We start from the raw sequence: 24,617 nt of genomic DNA on the forward strand, positions 1-24,617 counted from the left end.
TTTTAGGGGGGGCGGGCTGCGTGCTTATCTTAGCGTCTCTCTTCATGCTTGCCAAATAGACTCAGTCATTGAATATGATAGGTGATGATTAGTGAAAAGCATATACACGTTAAGCTGTTAATCCCAAATGCACACTACGCAGCCTAACAGCATTCTTAATACAGCCCTGCACATAACCTGCTAATTGCATAATTGCCCGATTTGTTTTAACTGACAGTGGTGCCCTGGCCCATGACAAGGCCATCATTTGCTTATCCTCATTGTCAGCAATTTGCAAGGTGGATACCACACTATACAGCATCCAGCACCATCGTAGAGACAGCCGTGAATTAAGGATGCATCACAGTGGCACAGAGATGAATAAATACAGCCGTTGCTAGATTAATTCTGAGAGACATGAAGGCAGGCAGATACAATAAACTAACAGCAGCAGGCTGTCCACCAGATAAAGTGGGTATCCTATTGTCTCTCTTCTGTAATTACTGGCTAATAGTCATTAACCTGGCAAACAGAGGTTTAGCTGTATTGTTTAAAGGACTCTGGGATGCATAATGGCAGAATAATATGTCATAGCACTGGTAGAGATGGAGGAGGGGAGGATTAATGAGATTTTCCTGGAGGGAGTGTACAAGAAGAGGTGGGGCACGCCTGGAAAATATAGGGGAAAGAGGGCCACATTAAGCTAATTGGAAGATGAGTGCCTACTTGTAAAAGTGCTTCTAATGGCATATTTGTTTCTCTCACAGCATCACAGGACTAATGCAGGGGAGTGGAGTTGTGAGACTTAGTGTGGTAAGGACAACAGGGGCCTCTGTTTGTATACAAATATGCATCAACAAACTAGATACAATTACTGCATACTTTTTCACATTTGTTTAGAAAATGTTTTGGGTGTTTTCTCAGGTAAGTAGTTTTCTAAGAAAAAGACAATACATTTAGTTCAAAATATAGTGTTATCAAAGCGATAATGCAAAAGTGATTGAGAGATGTATTGTGAGGTTCTTTTCCATAAGAAGTATTTTTCACATCGACAACATAAACTGAGTCAAAATTTGCCCTTTTCTAGGCTGATTCATGGCAGCAAGGTCGAATAGTGGTTAGCGTTAAGAAGGTCACAGGTTTGGTTCCTGGCCTGGGGCCTTTCTGTGCAGAGTTTGTTCTCCCCGAGCCTGTGTGGGTTTTCTCCGGGTACTCCAGTTTCCTCCCACCATCCAAAGACATCATGTTTGGGTTAACTGGTGACTCTAAATTGTCCGTAGGTCTGAGTGTGAGTGATTGTTGGTCTCTGTCTGTGTGTTATGTGTGTTGGCCCTGTGATGGAAATGGTGACCTGTCCAGGGTGTACCTGGAAACGGATAAGCGGTTGAAGATGAATAGGCTGATTCACTCCTTTTTTTTCCCTCTCAGTTCGGCCCGAGCCGCAATGCTTTGTGACTGGTAGTTAAGTTTAACTAACTGGTTAAACTTAATTGACCAAGTGGATAAGGAGGTTTTGGATAGCATCTTCTATAGCCGTACAGGGCCCACTACAGAGCAGAAATGCTGACTTGTTCTGACAGCTAGAAGGCCTTTCTACACACTATGTGTGTCATACACACTATGTGTGTCATTTTAGTCTGTGTCACTGGGCCTTGACGTGTGTTTAACTTAATGTACGGGGAAGTGAAGGCACAGGGTAGGACTAGAAGATAATATAAATGTCTAAACCCTCTTTTTTCTGTGATAGTGACAGGGTGGTTACTGTGTATGGGTTGAAGGGCACCACTGGTCAAGCCATCCGGTTGAATTGCTAAGTTTTCTGGTTTTACTTAATGATTCAAGTTAGTGCTTGAAACTAATCCAGAACTCCCATTTATTAAAGAAGACCTTCTTTTCAAGAGTCTGTGGTTCTTGTGTTACTTCAATTTTAACTTCAGGAGCAAACATCAAAGTGGAGCAGTTCATTATTATTGTCTTAAACTTGCTTACATTCATTTCAACGTGATCTAAAATGCAAGCACCCCTGATTGCTGTTTGCCACAGCAGATAGTCTATTTGTAGGAATTATATGCTTAAATTGTATTTGGACTTTTTTCTTTTGTAATCTCAGTTATAATTGTTGGCAGGAGCATTCAAATGAGAAACACTTAGAAATTCATCATCTTTGTCACTAGAAAATATCAAAAGACAGCTCCACTTCTTAGAACTACAATTTCTTAAGAAATTTTCTGGTTGTGGAACTATTTCAAGATTCACTTTCTAATTTGCTTTCATTTTTGGTTTCAATTAAATCAAATGGAAGTACTAATGCCCAAATGGCCAGGCAGTATGAAATAATAGTGCCCAGGCTAGAATTTAAAGTCATACCTCCAGGCAAAAACTCCAAGCGCACACAGAATGAAAGTGTAAAATGTTTTTTAATGTATATTTAACAACAAATACCCTAGTGACTATTGATGTTTCGTCTCAGAAGAATCTATTTCTCCACTATATCTGAGGGCATGATATGAAACCACTCACACTTTTATTTTATTTCTCTGTTTTTCTGTTCTTCTTCCTCTGTGTGTGTCTCTCTCTCTCTTACTATCCTTCTTTTGCTGTCTCTCTCTCTTAAAACATTTATCATATGTTTTCTCCTTACAGGCCCTTTGTGCTTTGTGATGTTGGTTTTTTACAGCTTTTTACTCACCAGAGTTGCCATTTATGTTTTATAGATGTCAGCAGCTAGGAGCACATTCGAAATGTCACCATTTTTCTGTGACTAATTGTCATCGCTTTGGTTACTCCCTTGATGTCACTTGCATCTGATCCTGCAGGAACCCATGTGTGCACTGCAGAATTTACACTCTCCCTCTCCTTCTCACTCATCTATTTCTATCTTATTCACACAAACGCGTATCTTGCAGAAAAGCAGCTGTAGCAGAAATGACTCTCTGATTATCAATTGTGAAGTGTTCTGTCATCAGTGTACCAAACAAATGCACTGCGACAAACGTGCATTTCCTTCAACTTAGTAGCTCAACAAATCAATTATTGGTATCTGCCAAGATTATTTGTTTGACAATGCGCATTTTCATGGAATTTAACCTTTTTATTTTTTTAACAAATAATAGCACACATCCAACTGACTCTTGAGGAGTAAAACACTTAGTATGCAAACGTAGTAACATAAGAACAGATAAAGCTCAGTGTTGTCATATTGAATCAATTGTTAATAATCAGCCACACCATTAGCCATGTGTGCCCTACATGTCAAGTATTCCACAGGTTATGCATTCTTTAAGTCTTAAGTCTCCAACATGTTATGATTCATATTTAAGGTAACAGATTATAAATCCTTTAGATCTCATTGACATAACAGAAGAACAAACAAATATGCAAAGGAAGACAAGCTCAGTGTCACTGTCAAGGCATTTTCTAAAGCCTTCGATGAAAATGCATTTTTCCTCTTTAAATGTCCATAGTTGTTCGTTGACAGCGACACACTGTATCAGCCCCTCTAAGGCAGTCAGCCTGAGGGACAGAGACTGCCAAACAAGGTGCGATTAGTCGATTGCATTAATTATTTTAGTTTCACATTTTTCTCTGGCTCACATAATTTTTTAAATATCCATACATACTGGGTGTTTAGAAAGAAACTCCAAGCAAGAGTTCATGTCTTTTGCCAACAAATTTTCATGACACCCTAAAGTGCAGGAAGACACATGGCCCTGCTGATAGCCCCACCTCAGTGATTTTGATGTGTTTACCTGAGACTTAATCAAACTCTTGCCTACTCTCATCACTGTGTGAGTGATGATTATATTTACAGGACTGGCTTATAGAAAAAAAGTAGATGGGAAAGAATGAGGGGGGGGGCAGTTTCATGTTGCTCCAGGGGCCTCTGAATTTCATGAGCAGAAAAGCTTGCCCTTACATACTAACCCTTGCTCTATCTTCTCCTTTGACCACACTGATTATGCACGATCAATAATGGCTTGTATTTTTGTCTTCTTCCTTTGTCTTTTGGGGCATCTAGGATGCTGCAGGCAAAGTGCTGGACCGGTGGACCATCATGTCTCGAGAAGAAGAGATCATCACCCTACAGCAGTTCCTCCGCTTTGGTGAGACCAAGTCCATAGTGGAGCTGATGGCAATTCAAGAGAAAGAAGGTCAAGCAGTAACAGTTCCCTCCTCCAAGACAGACTCTGGAATTCGGACATTCATTGAAAGCAACAACAGGACCCGCAGCCCTGGACTCCTTACACATCTCGAAAACAGTAGTCCATCGAGCATTCACCACTTTGAGAATATTCCCAACAGCCTAGCCTTCCTCTTGCCCTTCCAGTACATCAACCCCGTCTCCGCCCCCATGCTTGGCTTGCCCCCTAATGGTCTGCCAATGGAACAGTCCACTCTTCGGCTCCGGGAGCCTAGCCTGCCAAGCCAAGGTGAACAGGTGGAAACCAGCGAGTCAGAAGTGTCCCTGTCACCCTTCCGCACAGGCCAGAGCCCCAGCCGTGGAGCCATGGGAGCCATTAATAGCAACATTGAACCCAAGACAGAACCCAATAACTCAACATCACCCATCTCACCGACCCCTTCCACCCAGCAGGTTCAACAGCAGCAGCAGCAGCAGACACAGCTCCAGCAACAACAGGGCCAACAGCAGTCCCAAAATCAGCCTCAACAATCCAACAGCTTGAGTGACCATCAGGTTCACCACCACTTTGTAAAGGATGAGCAGTCTAAAACGATTACCCATCCCTCCTTTTCCTCAAAGATGCACCGCATGCGCCGCATGGGAGCCACTTCTCGTAAGGGTCGTGTGTGCTGTAACTCTTGTGGCAAAACCTTTTATGACAAGGGCACACTTAAGATACATTATAATGCTGTACACTTAAAGATCAAACACCGTTGCACCATTGAAGGCTGCAATATGGTCTTTAGCTCACTTCGCAGCCGCAACCGACACAGTGCCAATCCAAATCCACGGTTGCACATGCCAATGCTGCGCAATAACCGTGATAAGGACCTGATTCGTGCCAATTCAAGCACCGGCACACCTGTCATCTCAAGCACCAAGAATGGTGGCTTCACACTCACCAGCCCTGGACGGCCACCACTGGGTTTCACTACTCCACCGGTAGACCCTATGCTTCAGTCACCCCTGCAAAGTCCCCTGGTCTTCCCCTCCCTGAAGTCAGTGCAGCCAGTCCAGCCAGTTCCCCCATTCTATCGTACACTCCTGTCCCCTGCTGACCTTGTTAGTCCCCCAGTGTCACTGCCCACCAGTCCCATCCTGCCCACCACCACTAACAGTACAACCCTGATGGACCAGCAGCAGCAGATCCTCGCAGCTGCAGCTGTGGCTTCCCATAATAATGTTCATGTGTCAGAAGCTGGACCCATGTCCCACCGCTTACCTACACCGACTGCCAATCAGGATCTCACTAGTGGCAACAGTGACCCCACGCCGAAAAAGAAGCCTCGCAAATCTAGCATGCCAGTAAAGATTGAGAAAGAGGTGATTGATGTGGCGGATGAATATGAGGACAAAGATGAGGATGACGATGATAACCTACATCAAAATCACCACCATCACCAGCCATCCCTTCTTCATAATAATATCAAAATGAATGGAAATTGTAATAGCAACAACAGTGGCAGTGGTACTGGAAACCACAGTGGTGGTAGTGGGCAACAATCCCCTTCCCAGGATGAGATGAGCCCTGGATTAGCTCTGAGAGGTATGATGAGGCACAGTGAAGATGACTGCCGGGAAGGGACTGTTAGTGACAGCCGGTGTGGAAATGATCTGCGAGGGACCGGTGAGCTACGTTGTATGGACAGTTTCACCTCTGAGGACCAAGACCATGAGAGAGACTTTGAGAATGAATCTGAAACCTCTGATTCTAAGATGTTCTATCGTGATGAGCTTATGGATGTGGAGGAACAGCAAAAACACAGCAGGGGCGGAAGGGTTCTTGACAAAGAACAAGGCAATGAGGGTGGTGAGGAAGCCCATTTGAGAAAAGAAAGGGAAGGAAAGGGCCATTCATCGCCTTCCCCTCCTCAGCCCCCTATCAAGATAAAGGAAGAACTTAATGATCCTACTTATGACATGTTCTGCATGGGCCAATATGGCCTTTATAATGGGGGCATGGCAGCAGCTGCTGCTGCTGCTGCAAGTATGGCTGCCTTGCATGAGAGCTTCATCTCTTCGATGGGCTATGGTGCCAGCCCACCCAAATTCCCTTCCTCTGAATCACCAGAGGGAGATCCATGTGCAAGTCCTGACCCCAAGATCTGCTATGTTTGTAAGAAGAGTTTCAAGAGCTCCTATAGCATGAAACTGCACTACAAGAATGTGCACCTCAAAGAGATGCACGTGTGCACTGTGGCTGGCTGCAATGCTGCTTTCCCTTCCCGGCGGAGCAGAGACAGGTTAGTGCTAGAACTCGGTAATGTAACCATTTTACAGTAATGTAAATGTGCAAGCCGCAGGTAGGTTGAAGAAAGAATTTCATTCACTCTGTATTATTAATCCACAGAACAAACTTATTTTTTAAACAAATATTAACTTATTGCAAGTCATGCCAAAAAACAATATAATACATTTTGTCATATTAATGAGATATTTGGCGTCATTTGACATTAAATTGCAGTATTTCACAGCTAAATGACATTTACCTATATAGGTTAGACTTAATAAAAGTAACACTTGTTAGCTAATGGAATAAAAAAAATGAATTCAGGGGCATCTGCTCCTTGTCAAGTCAAAGTTCAGAAAAGGGTGTTAGGATGAGGAGTGCGTACACACATGCACGGAAGCACTAGGTTGTACCCATCATCCCTCCAGCAGCAGTATGTTGTTTACCTGCCCTTCCTGCCCCACCTTGTCACAGGAAGGCGAAGGTGAACATATTAGCATAGACAGCGGTTTGTCAAACCACTGCATTTATTAACGCATTAGGAGGTGAGGCTAGCCACACTCACCTGGGCTTGTTAGCACATATCAGTCCCACACACTCAGAATACATAAAGCAGGAGTACTGGCAGCAGATTGATAATGAAGGTACATACAAATCAGTAGTGCCCTGGGCTATAAGAAACAACAGGTTTTTTTGGGTGGGAGGGTTGCATTTGGAGAAGCATGAAATTGGCCAATATTCAGTCATACCTAATAAATAAAATTTATCTTCATATAGATACTGTTTTTATCAATTGGTGTTGGTTTCCATTAGAAAAATTAAATGTGTGTGTAAAAAATGTGACTTGATATTTTCATCCAGTCATCTAAATGAAAATGGTTATGTCCCTCAGCACAGCAGGCATATAATGTAAAATAAACTGTAAATTCCCTTTGCCTCTCCAAATACACAGCAAATGAGCACAAGTGCCTCTTGTGCTCATACTCTTTTTCTCTATGTAGTAGAAGTCATCTGCTCTGAATAGTTTTAACTGTAGTCTGTTCTTCAGTGGATATAGAGCTCATAAAAATTTTTAAGCTGTAATGTCGATGACAAATGGGACTTTAATTTTACGAAGTGTCAGGCTGCAGCTTACTGCATCTTTCCAAGTGGCAGCTCTTCTTTTTTGTTTAGTTTTTTTTCTTAGGCCCCGACTCAATCACTTCTACATCTCTCCTCCCAAACTTGCAGCTCTTTTTCCATCCCAGGTCTTTTATTACATTTGCTGTTTTGGTGGCATCTGTTCCCGCCGATATTTGTTCATCAGCGGCGTGTAAACAGCAAGTAATTCAGGGCCTCTATTAGAACAGATGCATGAGGGGAACAGGGAGAGCAGAAGCGGAGACAAGTTAGTGTTACTGAAGGTGCAACCCTGCGGCTCACCTGACGCAGCTGTGCCGACAGCCGCCAGATGACAGGTAGTGTTATCATAGCATCCACTGCCTCACTGTGCTGCAATGCCACTAGTGATTTTGTTAGCTCCTTTCTTTTGGCAAGACTTTAGGAGAAAATACCTGAGGCATGACCGGCTAGCTGTGTAACATGTGACCTCACACACATGCACACTCACACACGCAAATTCACGTGTACAAATAGATAAAAAAAAAAAAAATGTTCTTTGACTTTCCAAAGAAAAAAAAATAGTCTATACCATGTTCATTATTTAAGATGAGAAAATATTATAACAGTAGAATTGAGTTTAATTGCCACTGGTAATCATCAGATATTGTTTATTGCATTAGCACAAATGAAGAAATTAAATTTCCATTTTGTTATGAAATCTGCTGTCATGCCCCCCCCCCCAATGTCTCACAGAACAGTGATAATGAAAAGGATCATCAGAAAAGAAAAAGGAGAAAATGCCGGAGAAGTATGCTACATTTGCACATATATACAGCCAGGCATTTGGCACCATAGACAGGGAAAAGCAAAGTGCTTTAGACAGGGAGGGGGATACATTCCTGATGGCATATGGGACATATTATTCTGCTGCTGGTTCAAAAAGGGAACTAAACAGAAGAGAGGCATAGCTACAGGAATCCTGGGTCTTTTAGATGAGTCAATACACAAGCCAAGTTCTCATCAAACCTGTCCCTTGATAATACTCTAATGATATAATGTATGTTTGAATTTAATGATAGCAATAAAATGGGAAAATAATTTGGTTGTTTCATAAGAGCAATTGCCCTGATAAGATTAAGAAACTGCATGTACAAATATGTTTGCACAAAATTAGAATAATATAATAATAATAATAATGTTTATTATCAGTATATTAGATAAAGTGAAAGTCCATTCCTCCTCCTAATATTATTTAATAAGCAGCTCTTTGCAGTGTTTCACCACCAGCGTAAATGATTGATAAACACAAACATTAACAGAAAGTAATTAATTCTCTTACTAAAAAATAAAAATAACTCCATTGAATTTCAATAAGAGGAAGGTGAACCAGTGGCTTTTTGTTTTTGTTTTTAACATCTGAATAACAAATGCTAAAGAAGTGTTATAGCATGCAGTCCTGCGTGGCTTTGTCTTCTCAATATGCTGGAAAACAGCTGTTGACATCCAGCAACAGAGAAGTCTAAGCAGCTCTGCACCTCTGATTAGTCTGTGAGTGAAAACCAAGAAGCACGTAAACACACCGTCAGACACCAGCATCAAACGCTCTCCTATCAAAGGAAGCAGAAGAGAGGTCATTTGATCTGCAGAGAAACACAACTGACAGCCAGTGAAGTGACATTGTCAGGGTAGGACACTGTAAATGTGCTGCCATGGAAAAAAAAGTATCACTAGTGTTTGTTTAGTTTGGATCTCTGCGCTATTTATAAGACTGAAGAATAAACTGAACTTGCACACATACATACACAAATGTGTTTAAATGAATTCTGTACGTCCTCACCCACACACAAACATGCAGAAAATCACACACACGGTAAAATGCAATTCATTGTGCCCTTGAGCAAGCATGTATTTTGTGTTTTTGGTATAAAACAGTGCTGTGTGGTTTCACGGTGGAGTGTTTTGTCCCAGCCTCCTGCTGCATGGAAGTAAATGATTGCATATTTATTGAGGGGAGCAAGCAGCATCGGCAGAAATGTTGAAGATGCTGCATGATTAACTGCTGGAAAGGTGCACAAACCAGTAATCATCGCCAATATTAGTCTCGTTAATCATATTTCTAAACTGGGGATAAGACTTTCCTTACTTATCTCATTTTTATCAGCCCTTCCTGCTTCTTTTATTTATTATTTTTTACCGTTCATGCCAGCTTAGTTTTTTAACCTGTTCTCTCTATAACACTCCACCAATTAGGTGTCCTCCCTCAATCCATGTTCTCGTGGTGCAGCAGTGCACAGCCTATCATCCCCACATGTGCCACTGCAAACGGAGAGTGAAGGTTAATTATGTTGGAGAGGTTTTTTGCTTCCCTCTCCTTCCTCTTTCTGTCTCCCTCAGTCCCCACACAGCATGTGGGCCCAGCTCCGCTGCTCCACAATAAGCTCTCTGTTTGTCTCTTATAAACAAAGGGCACACCGCTCATAGAGAGAATATGTTAACAGGAGACACTTACTCCAGCTGAATATTATCTGCTGATCAAAAGATGGAAGCTTCAAATACTACACCGCTTGGGTTTATCGTTGGGTTTCTTTTGAGAATAAGGGAAAATATTTCATTCATCAATGAAAAGCATATACACACCCACATGGACACGCCGTCTTGTATATTCTTGTACATAAAAATGTTTTTGGTGCATATTTAATGTTTACCCCTGTCTGTCTCTTATAATTGAGGATACTGAAATCGTTGTAGCTCATGCTGTGGTACAGATTGAAAGAATGCAAAGGAGATCTAACAATGGCAGAGAGTGATAAATGTTACTAAAACTCTTGTCCTCCCACTTACACCCAAAACCTCATAACACACCCCAAATGACAGGGAAGACAAAGAACCGCTGGTGTCAGTTTAATACCACTCTGCTTTCCATCTCATTTACGCATTATGAGTCATTTAGAAGACAGACACACTTGGATACACACGTACACACATTGACACAAAAACAAGGGCAAGGGCCATCGGATGATTAACGCCAGTTGGGACGTGGCACACTCTCTACCTCCTCTGCACAGTCAAAAATGGGCTCTCTGGAGGCCTCCCCCATCTTTTGGGTGAAGATGAGACTGTCAAATTGGTTTGCCAGCCACATTACTGGCCAGCAGGGAGGTAGCAACCAGGAGAGGGGGTGTTAAGGACTTGGGTTTGGAGGAGGAAAGGTAGAGTACATTAAAGTGGTGGAGGGATGGAGTGTGACTGGGAAATGGGGCTGAAACTCGAAATCTGATAAATGAAGGGTTACGTGCATTATGCCCACCATGCATGGATTCAACGGACTTATTTTGATGATTTAGGGCAAGCAGGGCAAGCAGTGCCAACACAGTGGTAGAGTAATATTTACACAAAAATCCAAACTGGACTCTTTCTCTCCTCTGCAGTTCCTGAGATTAATAATCATCCAAATGATCTCATGAAGTGACTGAATTTTCTTTTTTTAAATTGAATTAGATTTTTTTAAATGTCTAAAAAAAGATCTCAGTTTTTGTGATTCCTTAGGATATTGTTGTAATACTCTGACAATGTGGTTTGCATTTTGAGTATTTAATAGGACTACTGCAGCTATAGCGCAAACTAATTACTACATGATATTTAGCAGGTTTGTTTTTAATAACTTACAACTGAGATAGCGATGGTTAACTTAGAGCTTATTAGCAGTGAGAAGGTGTTGTTTTAGAGATGGAGACATGTTGCAAAGGACCTGCCTACTTGAGCATCATTAACAGCAGTTTCCGGCTTATCCAAGCTATTCTATGGCCCTTCTTTACATCAAAGCCTGTTGGCTGGTATTCCCACGGAAATTGTGGCCCATTTTTTATATATTGATGATTATGGCATTTTGAGACTTTCATAAAGCATTCTGGCCTCTCCTAGTCATGCTTCGACACATGCATTTGACTAGACATGGATATAGCGCTACAGACACTGAATCAAAACTCCCATACTCAGGCCATAAGCTAACATCATATGGGTGCAACTGTGCTATCAAAAGATAAAAAAAGAACAAAGGATTTATACAGTCTTTTTGATCGAATCCCACTATATGGAGGCAGTATATTATCTGTTTTTACCACATACACACACACACACACACTAACACATACAGGCACGTGCAAACACACTCGTACTGTGACAGCCACAGCCAATCGATTTGGCACGCTCTCTCTCCTCAATGCTGACGATGCTCGAGTGGACGGGTTCCTGGTTGCTTGGTTCACAGAAAAGGGTCCCTCAAATGAATGTATTTTTACCTCTTGCAGGACAATGTCGGATAGGGAAGTAAATAATTAAAGGAAAGGGACCCTTTTTGACTGCATCAACCCTGCCACTGCTGGTAAGCTCTACTATCCATTGTGACTCCATTTTTGCCCATCCTTCTAAGGATGACCCTTGTCTTTTTTTGTTTTATTTTGTTCTGTTTTGTTTTGTTTTTCCACGTGCCCTCCCTGCATGGAAACCCTTCACGTTAAAAAGGCACTAAGTGTTTGCATATTTCCTTATTTGATTTCAGTGCTGACCTGATATGAGAGGAGTGGGCCTTGTGTATGTCATACCTGACACCGATCATTAGTTGCTTAAGTTTCCTTTATGTGTTATCTAGTTTTATTGTGACATCTACCTTGGGTATCCTTTCTATCTTACGCTGACTTGGCTGTGAAATTAGAGCCAAAAAAAAAAAAAAAAAAAGAAGCATTGATATGATTTTAAGCCCATATCCGCTTGAATCTTTTGGCATGGCTTTTTTATGCAAACTGAAATCCTCACTAATTATATCCTGGCTTAAGCATGGCATTTAGTTAGTTTGTTTTTGTGTAGCACATTGTGTGATACAGTTTACCCTGTGTTTGGGAAAAATGCCAGCCTTAATGAAATACACGGCTACATAAAGACCTGTTCATTGAAGTGCTCGATTAAGCCACCTTCAATAGGGAGAGAATGCGATAATGCTGTCAGGGCCTAGTGCTAATATGCTATCCAGTTCCTCTCGATTATCACATTACCACAGTTCGAATCAATTGATAAACTCCCATTCAATATGGTGGAGTATTTAATTGAGTCAGAGTCTATTTGATTTGAGGGCTGTGCAGTGCAGACATGCTGACAGCAGTAAACAGGGTGCATTTTTCTGAGGAGAGCTGCAGGATGTATTTCTTCTTTTGCTTTCTGTGAATTTCTGTGTACCTCAAATGATAGTAAGAATAATGAATTCCATATGTCGTGTTTGTTAGATGTTGAATGTGCCCTACCATCTAATAGATGTTGAGATAAGTTGAATTATGTAAAAATAATATATTTGAAGCACAGGTATATGGTTTTCACTGTGAAACTTTGTATTCTGGTCCATGTTAACTTTATGTCTTCCCACACTAGGCACAGCTCCAACATCAACCTGCACCGCAAACTGCTGACCAAAGAGCTGGACGACATTGTCCTGGACCCCCAACTCACGCCACTGCCTAAGGACCTGCGAGCCGAGATACTGGCCAAGATCTATGCCGGGCACCACTTGGGCTTGGACCCTATGGCTGGGATGGGCATCAGAGGTGGCAGCCTCCGACCCATTGGCCTCAACCATGACACCCGTTACCCCATGAGCAATGATAATCCCCTCTACCCTCTCAACCACGACCTTAAAAATCACCACACCAACGGCTTCTCCCAGGGCCAGCCAGATGACTACATGGTGCTGGACCTGAGCACCACATCCAGTGTCCAGTCCAGCAGCAGTGTCCACTCCTCACACGAGTCAGACGAGGGCAGCGATGAAGGCATCCTATTGGATGACCTGGAGGAGGAGGAGGAGGGAGAAGAGGATGAGGAAGAGGGCAACAGTGAGGGGGAGGACTGCTCCCAGCATGCCATTAGGCGAGCTGAAGGGGGGCATCGGGATGAGACTGGAGAACTAAGAGGAGAAGGACATGGTGAGGGGTTGGAATCGTCCTCGTCACCATTCCTCCTTTCGTCCACTGGGGGCAGTAACAGTGACAGCAGTGGCATCCTCTGCAACATTTGCCACAAAATGTACAGCAACAAAGGGACCCTGCGTGTGCACTACAAGACTGTGCACCTGCGAGAGATGCACAAGTGCAAAATCCCTGGTTGCAACATGGTGTTCAGCTCTGTCCGCAGCCGTAACCGACACTCTCAGAACCCCAACCTCCACAAAAACATCCCCTTCTCTACAATAATAGACTAAATAATGACTTTCTACTCTACCCTCCTGTCAGTCTGCCCACTTCTCCCTTCATTCCTCATCCTTATTCCTTCTCAAATTAACTTTTAACCCCAGCCCAGGGCCTTCAAATGCAAGCCCAGTGCTTGTAAGCCTCCTGCCAGTCCTCTGTAAGTCATTGCAAGACATTTCTATGTCCCTCTATAAATTTCATTGACTCTGAATACAGTTTATTATTGTGACCTCTGACTTTTCCTTCTTTGGAAGAACAGGATGACATTCGAAAATGGAGTTTGCTTTATAACAAAACTCCATTTTTTTCATTACCCCAACCATTTTTCCTTCAAACCTTTCCCCACTTTTGCTTTTATGTCCGTCTCCAAAGAATTTATCCAAACTCTTATTTGTGACTTTGCCTGCAGAAATGATAGTATTGAGAAAAAAGAAAAAAATAGAAAAATCTTCTTGTTGTATTTGTGTAATGATAGCTTTTAAATGAACCCCTTACAAAAGCATGAGCTTCATTTGTAAATAATCTCCCAAGAGGCTTTTGGTGTAAGAGTTGTGTTGATGGTTGTTTGCTTCTTTTTTCTCTCTTTATGGTCTTATGTTACAGTCCAGTACAATACTTCCAGCTTTAGGCAAGAAAGAGGTAGCATCTTACAAGCTTGATTCATTTATGTTAGCTTCAAAGACATGTTTTAAACTGAGTCCTAGGAAAAAAGAATATCATGTGACTTGCTTTATCTACTTGTTAGGTATTCAGAGGTTGCCGGCATGCTTTTTTAGGCTCCTACACTGATATCACTCTCTGTAATTCTATTGATTTTTTTTGTGTTATGTTTATGAGCTTTAGTATACTAATTAAGTTTTTGCACTTTGCATCTATACAAGGGGATGTGTAATACTATTATGATGAGGAGTTTTGCAGTGGTCAGTTTAGGTGTTATTTGGGGTCATTGAAGGCTACAGTGCCAAGGGAAATGACAGTACCTTCAACATTCTTGTGCCAGTTTTCTTTTTGGACATGTTCTGTTTCAAACACAGTCTGAAAGCAGAAAATGCCCCTGAACAAAGCCTGAGATCCTCCAATATCTCTAAAGAAATTTCTTCAGAAAAGTGTCTCCAAAGTGTCTTGCTTCAAAACTAATCCAGGTGTGATGGAATATAAACTGCTGTTTCACAAACACAAAGAAACTATTGATCAAATCTGCCGTCTTTACATTTAAAGAGAAATTTGTGTATGGTCACCAATTATGATTACACTAATTACTTCAGCAGTTTCAGTAGGTAATCCGTGTAAAGCATGACATTAGTGTTAAATTGTAAAAGCTAGCAATGCAAGAGCTCATCTTTGTTCTCACAAAAGGCATCTTCATGAAATATGACTGTCCCGTAGGTTTGAAAAAAAGAGGAAAAAAGACAGAATAGTCCTTCAACTGTGACCAAAACAAAAGTATTTACCTAAGAAAAATTGTTTCAGTGTGACATTGTACTTAAATCATGCCCCGTTGGATTAATATGATGCACTTGAGTCTTAAATATTTTGCTGTGATATTTTTGTTATCGGTTTCCAGCCGAGTATCAGCTACAAATGTAATCTATGAAAAATGTCGCCATTATCCCGGCTGTTGGTTGCAGCCATTTTTAACATGTCCATGACTGTCTTACGGTACAAATATTTCCAGTAAGTGGGCAAAGTAGCCACGGGAAGGGGTATTTATTGGTGGGTGATGTATCTTCATGGAGATGTAGTTGTCTGGTATAAGAATATTTTTTGTAAAAAGACAAAAAATAACGAGTGTTCCTTAGTTTGACTTGTTTATCAATGTATTAGTGATGCCATTTGTTACTATCCATGGAGATCTTCTCTTACTTGACTGGTGCTACACACAGAGCGGAAAATATGCAGCGTTACATGATGTGCTGTACAGTATTCACAACACCTTTACATCCAGAACAGTGTTGAGTTCCATTTGTTTCATACTTTAAGCATTTTGCAATATAGACATGACCTATTCTAGTGAAATATTTCATGTCTCTTTTCTACGACGCTACCTACATGACACATGCAGTTTTCAGTCCTCTATTCACAGAGATAAAGAAAGCGAGACAGAGAGCTGAGGCTGAGGGAAAGGTTGCGGAGGTGTAAGGCTGACTAGGGAGGAACGGATGACAGCAGTGATCATTAAAAATGTGCTGCTTCTCTTGTTACCTGGAGGCGTCCCTGCCATTCCAGCTTCTACTGTCTAATATCTCACTTGTCACTCCGTTATACTGCCAGATGTCAAGGCTGCTGACGTGACTGTGACACTGACAGAAAGAAAAAAAAGGACAGAGTAAATTGGACCCATTCAATTTAGTTGAATTGAATTTGTCTATTCATTTCCTACTCATGTACATTCTTATTCAGGGTCGGTGGTAATTTAATTCAATTCCTTTCTCTCATTCTGGGTTTTATTTCCCCCTCATTTTGTCTGTCAGAACACAGTCACTTCACAACTGCCTTACCTATTTCTTCAACCGGCCACTCACGATCTCCACACCACACAGCGCAGGTCCTACAGGGACACATACTAATAGTGTATGCTTAAGTTCAATGCACAGCAATGGCATAGGAAAAAGTGATGGATAATTGCCTGTTTATCCCAAGTGAAGGGAAAATTGAGTACAGAAACCCCTGCCTTCTCCCAGGAGTGGGTTTCACTGAGGCACTTGCTGCCTCATTCACTCTTTCAATCCCTGTGGCCCACACTCTGGCAGGGGAAAAAAAAAATAGCGCTACTCCGGCAACCCTGCTGACAGCTGTCTCTCCAACGCAACATACAACCATGGGCACACACATACATGCACAGGCGTGGAGGAGAGTCACACACACACACATATTCTTAGTACTTACAGGCCGGGAAGATGACAAGAACTAGATGACTTCTTAACCTCCACAGATGGAAGGATGGAAAATAAGAGTATGAATGCTTATAGCCAGCATCAACACTGGAGCCTTTGCCACTACACAGGATGCTTTCCTAGCACTGAATGATAAATCCAAAGCTCTTATCCCCATTATCATTATTTCATTCTGAACTGCCCAACAATTGTCATCGTTGATAATGTGTGACATTTAACTAAAGGAGACTGGGATGGAATGATGGACAAGTCCAGTGAGCTCACAGATGGAATTTAACTCTCTATAAAATTGAGAGCTGTACATACCCAACATATTAAAAGTTATTTTAATATAAATATTTTAGGCCCAATAAGCTCAAGCTTCTATACCATTTTTGAACTAAAAAGTTTATGTTTTTGTTTTTACACATTCCTTATGTCCTGTATTTCATCTGTCCATTTCTCAAGCAGCAACTGCATGACCTCTCTATCTGTGTACCAACCAGAGAGCTGAATATCATAGGAGAGATTTCCTTCTAAAACCCTTCATCTAACCCCTATGGGCACTTTCTGTACCCCGCATGATGTTGGCCATGTCGGCAGAGCTTAAAGCTGGAAGCAGAGCTGAGGAAACAGACAAACAATTGTCCAGCATGGTCTAGGAGACAGACAGCAAGAGAGAAAAGGGAGAGATGAAGGGAAGGGATTGGGCGTAGGAAGTAGTCTAGCTTGAGCCTTGCGGCAGTCACTTAACAAGGCAGAGGAGAAAGAAAGGAACACAGGGCGGAAAGCGAGCAAGAGAGCAGCAGGGCCAGGACTCCCCAGGACTCATTGCCAGCTTCTTCTTGATTGCCTGCTGGAGAACGATCAAGACACCCCTCACATTTTCACCCCTCTCCCCAACACTCTGCCACTCTTCTGAGATGATCCCCCAATCAAATCTTTGTCTTTCTTACTTCTCCAACCACAAGGACCCAAGGTTGCCTTCTGGTACCTTGTGACCGAGCTATAGGACCACAGGAATACATCACTCAGAGCGCCTCTATGGCCCAGACCACTGAAGTGAATCTTATATATTTGATTAGAGGAGACTCAGGCATCAATTATTCTGTAATTCTACATAGCGCACAGAGGGAAAAGGAGATGGAGCAGCTGACCTGTTAATCACTGTCCGTTTTATTCATGTCACTGAGTGATTGAGGATGAAAGGTGACAAGGAAAGCAAACTGTCCAGTTAATGTAGCTCACTGAACAAAGTGGGATTAAAATGTTTGATGGGACATCACAAGAAATATGCAGATGGAAGAAAATTACAAATGTGTGGATTTGTATAGATGCTTCGATCTCATGTGTTACATTCTTAAAACGAAAAAGAAAAAAACCTCATTAATCTGAACTGGAACCTGTGAAATGTCAGTGATCCTGAAAAAAATACTGTAAATTCATCAAATGTTTTCCATTGTGCCAATCATATTTTACAATCTTAAGTATAAATAAGCTTGAGGACCTGGTGAATTTAGATTTTGCTTTTGTTATCACTTGCGTTTTTGTGTATCCATGCATTTGTGTCTGTGTCTTAAAAAGCCCCCTTTATGGCATTGGCACCTGACAGTGTTGCATGGTCACATAGTCGCACTGCAAAGAACAAATGCAGCAGAAGAGCTTGTATCACTTTGGTGTCAAAATGGTGATTCGGAAGCCTCATGAATACTGTATGTAACCGAAACAGGTGTTTCCCATTTGCAGACAGGAGGAAAAACATGCTCCTCTTTTCTTTTTTTTTTTTTTAAGAAAAAAAAAAACAAAACAAAACAAAACAAAACAAAACCCCTTTTTTGCTTTCTTTTTTGGTTTCCTTGTATTTGTTTCTGTATCATAACTGTCTATGGTTTTTGCATAAAATGCATAAGGGTTTTGGGATGTAAATGGAATTTTATTCATATTTTGTCCAAATACCTCTTGTAATTTGTATCAGAATTCTTGTACAATTTTTATATTAAAGATTTATCAGTCACTGGCAATTTGTCATCACATTTCATTCAACTGTGACAGACCAGGTTTTGTAAATAATAACCTAACTGTGTTATTTTGGAAATGTTATCAAAATGAAGTAGCTTGAAATCTACAATGTTAAAAAATAAAAAATAAAAAGCCCGAAGCAATGTGTCAATCAAGCCATTTGAAGAAGGCAGTGTGATTTCCATAGGTTTTACTGGGCTCTTTAATTACCTTATGATAAAAATCATTAGGGAAAAAGCTATCTTGACCAATTAGTGGATGATTAGATTAATAGAGTTATTAAAAGGTGTATTGGCATGAGAAGAAGGCACTGCTGGTTTTAGCAAATTACTAAGGCGGTCAAGGGGGGAAACAAAGGACATCGCCACCTTTGTGAGATCATTTGATGAAATTAAATACACTGGAGAAATACAAACTAAATGTATTCAGTCTTGAATTTAAAGACTGCTAAATAGCTTCAAAACCAGAATTTTCTTTTCAAATGAAAAGAAAATCTCAACATGAGATGAACAATATTAGCATCTATGAACATAGAGTCTAACAAGGGAACAGCAAAATGACACAGAAGACAGAAAACAACTTTGACTGAGAAATGGCGGGTCACTGTGCAAAGGCAACCTGTGCTGACATAATTTTCTGTGACTGTGGCTCGAATTATAAATTGACACGAGCCCCAGCAGGGATTTCATGTTTGCTCTGGTAACCAATAGGAACATAATGCATCCTCCTGCCCGCCAGCAAAAGTGAAAGAGTGACACAAGCCTTTTTGACCTTGAATTACATGCCATTTTTCTTTGTCACACACCAATTCGTTCATCCACTGTCACTGCTGATAGCTGCACAATGCATGTAGACACGCATACGCACACAAGCATACCTGCCCACACATCCACACGCACACACACAAATTAACACTGGATGGTATTGACTATGTGAAGGGTTATTGAGAGATACGACCCCGCATCTCAGAGATATCCTCAGCAGCGCATTTTAAACACACACTTCTTTCCTTGGTGACGATCTCCCACCAAGCAGACAGCAGGCATTGCCTATTCCTGAACTGACCTCCCAGCTACATAACTGCACACGTTGATGGTGGTGGCAGGCCATCGATTGGCCTGACAAACACTCTGGCCCTCCACTGACCTTTGAGAGACAGAGCTCTTTGCTGTGGGAGAATACATGCAGACAAACAGAGTGCAAGCGAAAGAGACAGCCAGGACAAGCTGTGTTGTGTCTGAACTGAAAAGGCTGGAGAAGTTGACAGGGAAAAGATATTCATCAGCTCAGCCGTCCATCCGTCTGACCTTAGAGATCTCCAGGATTAGTGATTAATTTTAGCCCATTCAGGAGTTTGCATGACGCATTGGTCGATTTTTCATAAATAAGTTTCCAAAGCAGAGAGGTGTTAGTGTTACATGGTTGAGTTCAAATAAGACATCAGATTGTGCACCTGCACAGACCAGAGAAAAGTGACAAATCACTACACCACATACACCTTCATATTTACACAGAAGTGCAGCCTATGAGACAAATAAATAGGACATGGTTAACTTTTCCTTGCACAGACAGCTGAACAACTCAAGGACGTAAGACATCACAATGTGTTCCAGAGATATTCTTTTAAAAGTTATCAGTGTCTGCAACACATTTCACAAACATTATGCTATAGGGGTCTGACAGAAGAAGCTACCCAGTAAGAGTATGACTACACACAGCTTATACATATAGCCAAACGGATATCAATGTTTTCATTAGGGAACCATTGTTGCAAGCAGAAGTACTGCCATTGAATGAAATCAGCTGCTACGGAGAACAAAGCCACAGACAGAATTTGCAGATAATAGTTGGTGCTGTTCTCTAACTATAGATTCACTGCCTATATTGCTTTGCCCAAATTCAAGGGTATGGAACAACCTGTACAAGTGTTAGTAGTTTTACGTAATGTTCTATTTTCAAGGGAACTCAGAAAAACAAGTTAGAAAATCACCATTTCAGTGTGATTTTTAATGAACAGCTTTTTAGTATCATAATAAGAGGCAGAGATATTTGCCATCAGAAATTACTAAAGGCCAGACTCACAAATATAGATGCTATAGAAATTTCAAATAAATCCCTGTGCTATGTCAATAGTAGATGCCAGTCACTGATATCAACCAGCAAGTACTGCATCAGTCTGCAAAACTGCAAAATACAAAGCATTCTCTGGCTAAACTATATACAGTGTTATGTATCATCTGAAATTGATTTTAAAAAATCTCCACACACAGACACCATCCAGTCACTGAAAGCACAAATCAGTTCTCATTGAGGACTAATTGATTGTAATTGCAGAAAATAATTGGGGGGTAAATTACCAGACTTTAGAAAAAAAGACAAAAAAATAATGTAATTTTTTTTATGCCCAGGTCACAAAATTTGAATTCATATTTAATGTTACATTGAGCAGAGACAATTCTTAAAATTTTTTGAAGGTTTTAAAATGTAATTATATTAAAAGGTGCTGGATGACGGTGAGCTGAAGCACTTATAAATGTTATTGAATAGCTGAGGAAATGTGGAATTAAAGGAAACAAAACAGATGGTGACTCCTGAATTCTTATAAAAACTTATCTGTGGTAACATGAGCCTTGGTTGGGATGGAACGCATACGCGTATAAGACTTACTGGGCCTTATTGATTTGGTTCTACACCAGTGAGGCCTGCAATGCTGGCTAATGCTATTGACGAGCCATCAGTCTTGTCCAGAAGTGTGGAGGCATGCAGCTCTTTTTCCAAGACCAACCAAGGAAGGAGAGAGAAAGAGGAGAAAAGAAAGAGAGGGGGAAAAACATCAATGGACAGTGATGGAGAGTGGGGAGGAGGGCAAAGATGCAAGCACAGCAGACAGGCTCAGACCACTGTCCATGGTTTGGGAACACTAAATTAGAAAAAAGACAAAAGGGATGAGAGAGGGAGAAACTGTAAACAGCCGTATCGATCCAACTAGTGTTGGGCAAATCTAACCATTATAGCCTCATGGAGTCTCATGCTCCGGAGTTAAGGGAGATAGTGTGAATATCTATGCACTTCCCTTGTGAAGAGAAAAGTTTTCACCAGTACACACCAGATCCCGTTTAGAACTGCTGGACTTACTGATTGTTTAGTCTGCTTGAGCCGCTACATAACAAGGTGGAAGTGCAGCAGGACAGGAAGGGGTTAACTCAGAAGAGGGTGGAAGAGAGGATGAAAAAAGCCCTCTGGCAACCCAGGGACAGAGGGAACGCTGAACTCATCACAAACCCCTCTCCTGGCGTCCACCAGCACATAATGACCCCAACAAGACGGGAATCCCTTTTAATTAAAGTGAAGGCAGATCAGTTAAGCAGATGGTTGCCGACAAATATTAGGGGAAATAGAATGTTTAATGGTCTGTGCACTTATCGCAGGCTATTTTCCACACCCAGCCCCAAACTGATAAACAGGACAGGGGCTTGTTAATCAACCTTACAACCTTTAAAGCCCAAGATAAGAGAATAATTCAGGATCTTTGTAAATTAGCTTGAGATGTGGCTAAGACTCTGGCCCCTCGCGTACTCAGGGCCAGACTGTTGAACAGGGAGAAGAATTTCTATCAAAGTAATAGCCTTGCGCCATGGTGAAGAAGTTTGGGGGGGAAAGTACTTTTTCCAGGGGATAAAGATGTTTTTTTTTTTTCCCTGTATTTTTCTGAGTTTTTATTCCCCTTGTGGTTTGACCCTCTTGCCACCACCCTGCTGCGCTGTTATCAGTGACACAAGAGAGTCGCCCGCCTCTGTGGAAATAATCTAAACAGAGAGGCGGAGAATCAGAAGCCCCGACCGGTGGCCTGTGTGAGCAGGTTAACAGGCCTTCACCCCTCTAAGTCAGACACAGGTGGGGGTGGCTGGTGTTTATTTTGCAGATGATGGATTGAAGAGGAAGGGATTATTGACAACAGTAGCAGCCCTGTGAGGATTGTAGCAGGTACACTTTTGCAACAACAATCCTTACAGGAGAAAAGTATTTCTTTGAATAAAATATTACAGTCACTCAAAAACCTTTGAGGCTAATGACAGAAATTTGTTATTCTAATATCCAACCATTTTTGAAAACATTATGGTTTAGCATATTGCCTTGTGCAGAAGAAGCTCAGTTCCTCTCTATATTTAAAGTGGATGTTAAAACATTTTGATCCAAAAGACAAAACTTACTAGTGGTGTTACCAAGCTGATGACTAAGGGAATAAACAATGATTGGTGTTTCATTTGTTTGGGACAGGTTTGCATACAATTCCAGACAAATTTCAATAGCAAGATTTATTCTTTGCACACCACAGTGCAGCAGACAATTTGGCTTTGCCCTCACTGTGCTGTATAATGTACAAATTTGCTTTGTGAACTCATTTTATGATAATAGTAAAGTAAAGTCCATGGCTCAGTTTTGCTCAGTCATCGTTATCTTACTTTTCTATGTTGTTTGCTTTGTTACATTAGCTCTACATGCTGTGATTACACTAACACAAACAATAACGTGCAGTAAAGCTGCAATGACCTTTTGCCAATGCCCCTATAATATATTTTACATTTTACTCAAATTGAAAAGCGTATGGACTGTACGGACAGATAGCTAGTATCCACTGCTTTTCTTTCTCTTTTTTTCCCCTTTCTTGGTTATGCTTTGTTGCTGTTCGCAGCTCTGTTGTTTCCTTCCTGGCCTCTTGGAAAAGGGACACCAGATTGAAGATAATTACTTGGAGAAATGCAGACATTTATCGGTGCTTGTGGTTTGGGACCGTAAATGGTCCTGCTGACAATTTTCCCTTACACTAGGCCACTGTGGAGCTGGCGGGTTCTGTTCGGAGCCCTAATGCTGGGCTTGAAAGCTCAGAGTGCTGCCATATGTTGGACCTCATTGGTGCCAGCAGCAAATGTGCTGAACAACGCGACTCAAACCATGAACTCCGTGCCTTGGCAGAGGGTGTGTGCACGGGCTACTTGCAGGAGTGGAAAAGTATGGTGTTAACAAAGGAAGATTGCATATACAGCTCTCTAAGTGTTTGTGTGTGCATCCATAATTCTGTCTACCTGTCTGTTTGCCTGTCTAGTGTCAGATTGAGAACACATTGCATCCTCATATATTCAACACACACAAACACATGCACACGCACAAACACACTTATATTAGTCTGAATATCCATGGAGGACATCCCAGATTGCAATGGGTCACACCTGGTTACACTTCTTCCCCATCTCCCCTCTCACTCTGCTCCCCGGTTCCCACACCGGCGGCATCTGGAACCTATTGGCGGCAGAGTCACACCGAGCCATAAAGCCCTCAAAGGCTCACAAACGCACTAGGGGCAGAACGTCAAACAATGTTGGCCCAACAAGCTGCCAACAGACACAATGCATCTTGAACCTGAACAAACTCCACTGCTCATTTTTTATCCTCTCTGTACGTCTTTCTAAACTATTCCTCTCTTTCGCTCTCTCTCCCTCACAAACACCACCTGGGAATGAGTCGAGGGGGAATTTTTACATTTTTACCCCTAAATGGAATTGGTACTGATGCTGAGGGGGCTAAATGTGGTTCGGGGGACTGAGACCACGGTGAAACAGATACTGATGAGGCCAGAAACTCAATGTCAGAATAGCTTGAAATAGAAACAAAACACTCAGACCTTGGTGCAATTGCAGAGGTACAAGCTGACTGTTTGAGATTTTAATCAAATGACCTCAACAGTCACCGTGCGCTGGTCGAGGTGTCAACAAAGGGTTAATGACCGCTTAAGCCACAGGACAGATAATTTGATTAGGAACATGAGCAAGACCCCACTGTCACACAGTCATCCTTTTAGGCATGAGAGGAGTGGGGGTGGAGGCTGGGGGGCGTTCTGTCACAGCCTGGTAATGCTCTTATTGATTCTCCATATCTGTTACGGAGGCTGGGATGCATGTCCCAAATTCGATATGCTTTTAATAGGGGCTAGTTTCTCCAAA

General features: G+C 41.7%; 1 protein-coding gene across 6 annotated transcripts in view; it reads left to right on the forward strand.

Annotated features, from left to right (window-relative positions):
* bnc2 (basonuclin zinc finger protein 2) overlaps positions 1 to 18,614 on the forward strand; it is a 156,676-nt gene extending 138,062 nt beyond the window's left edge. For 5 of the 6 annotated variants that reach the window (XM_029498092.1, XM_029498110.1, XM_029498101.1 and 2 more), the window contains 2 exons: positions 3,998 to 6,405; positions 12,912 to 18,614. In XM_029498092.1, coding sequence (XP_029353952.1) covers positions 3,998 to 6,405; positions 12,912 to 13,737 — 3,234 coding nt within the window. In that variant the 3' untranslated portion in view covers positions 13,738 to 18,614. Of the gene's footprint in view, positions 1 to 3,997; positions 6,406 to 11,800; positions 11,875 to 12,911 lie in introns of all 6 variants that reach the window. The other variant, XM_029498138.1, reaches the window with a different exon arrangement.
* Positions 18,615 to 24,617: the final 6,003 nt, after the last annotated feature.

This window comes from Echeneis naucrates, chromosome 1 (genome assembly GCF_900963305.1).
Source record: "Echeneis naucrates chromosome 1, fEcheNa1.1, whole genome shotgun sequence".
Lineage (NCBI taxonomy): Eukaryota > Metazoa > Chordata > Actinopteri > Carangiformes > Echeneidae > Echeneis > Echeneis naucrates.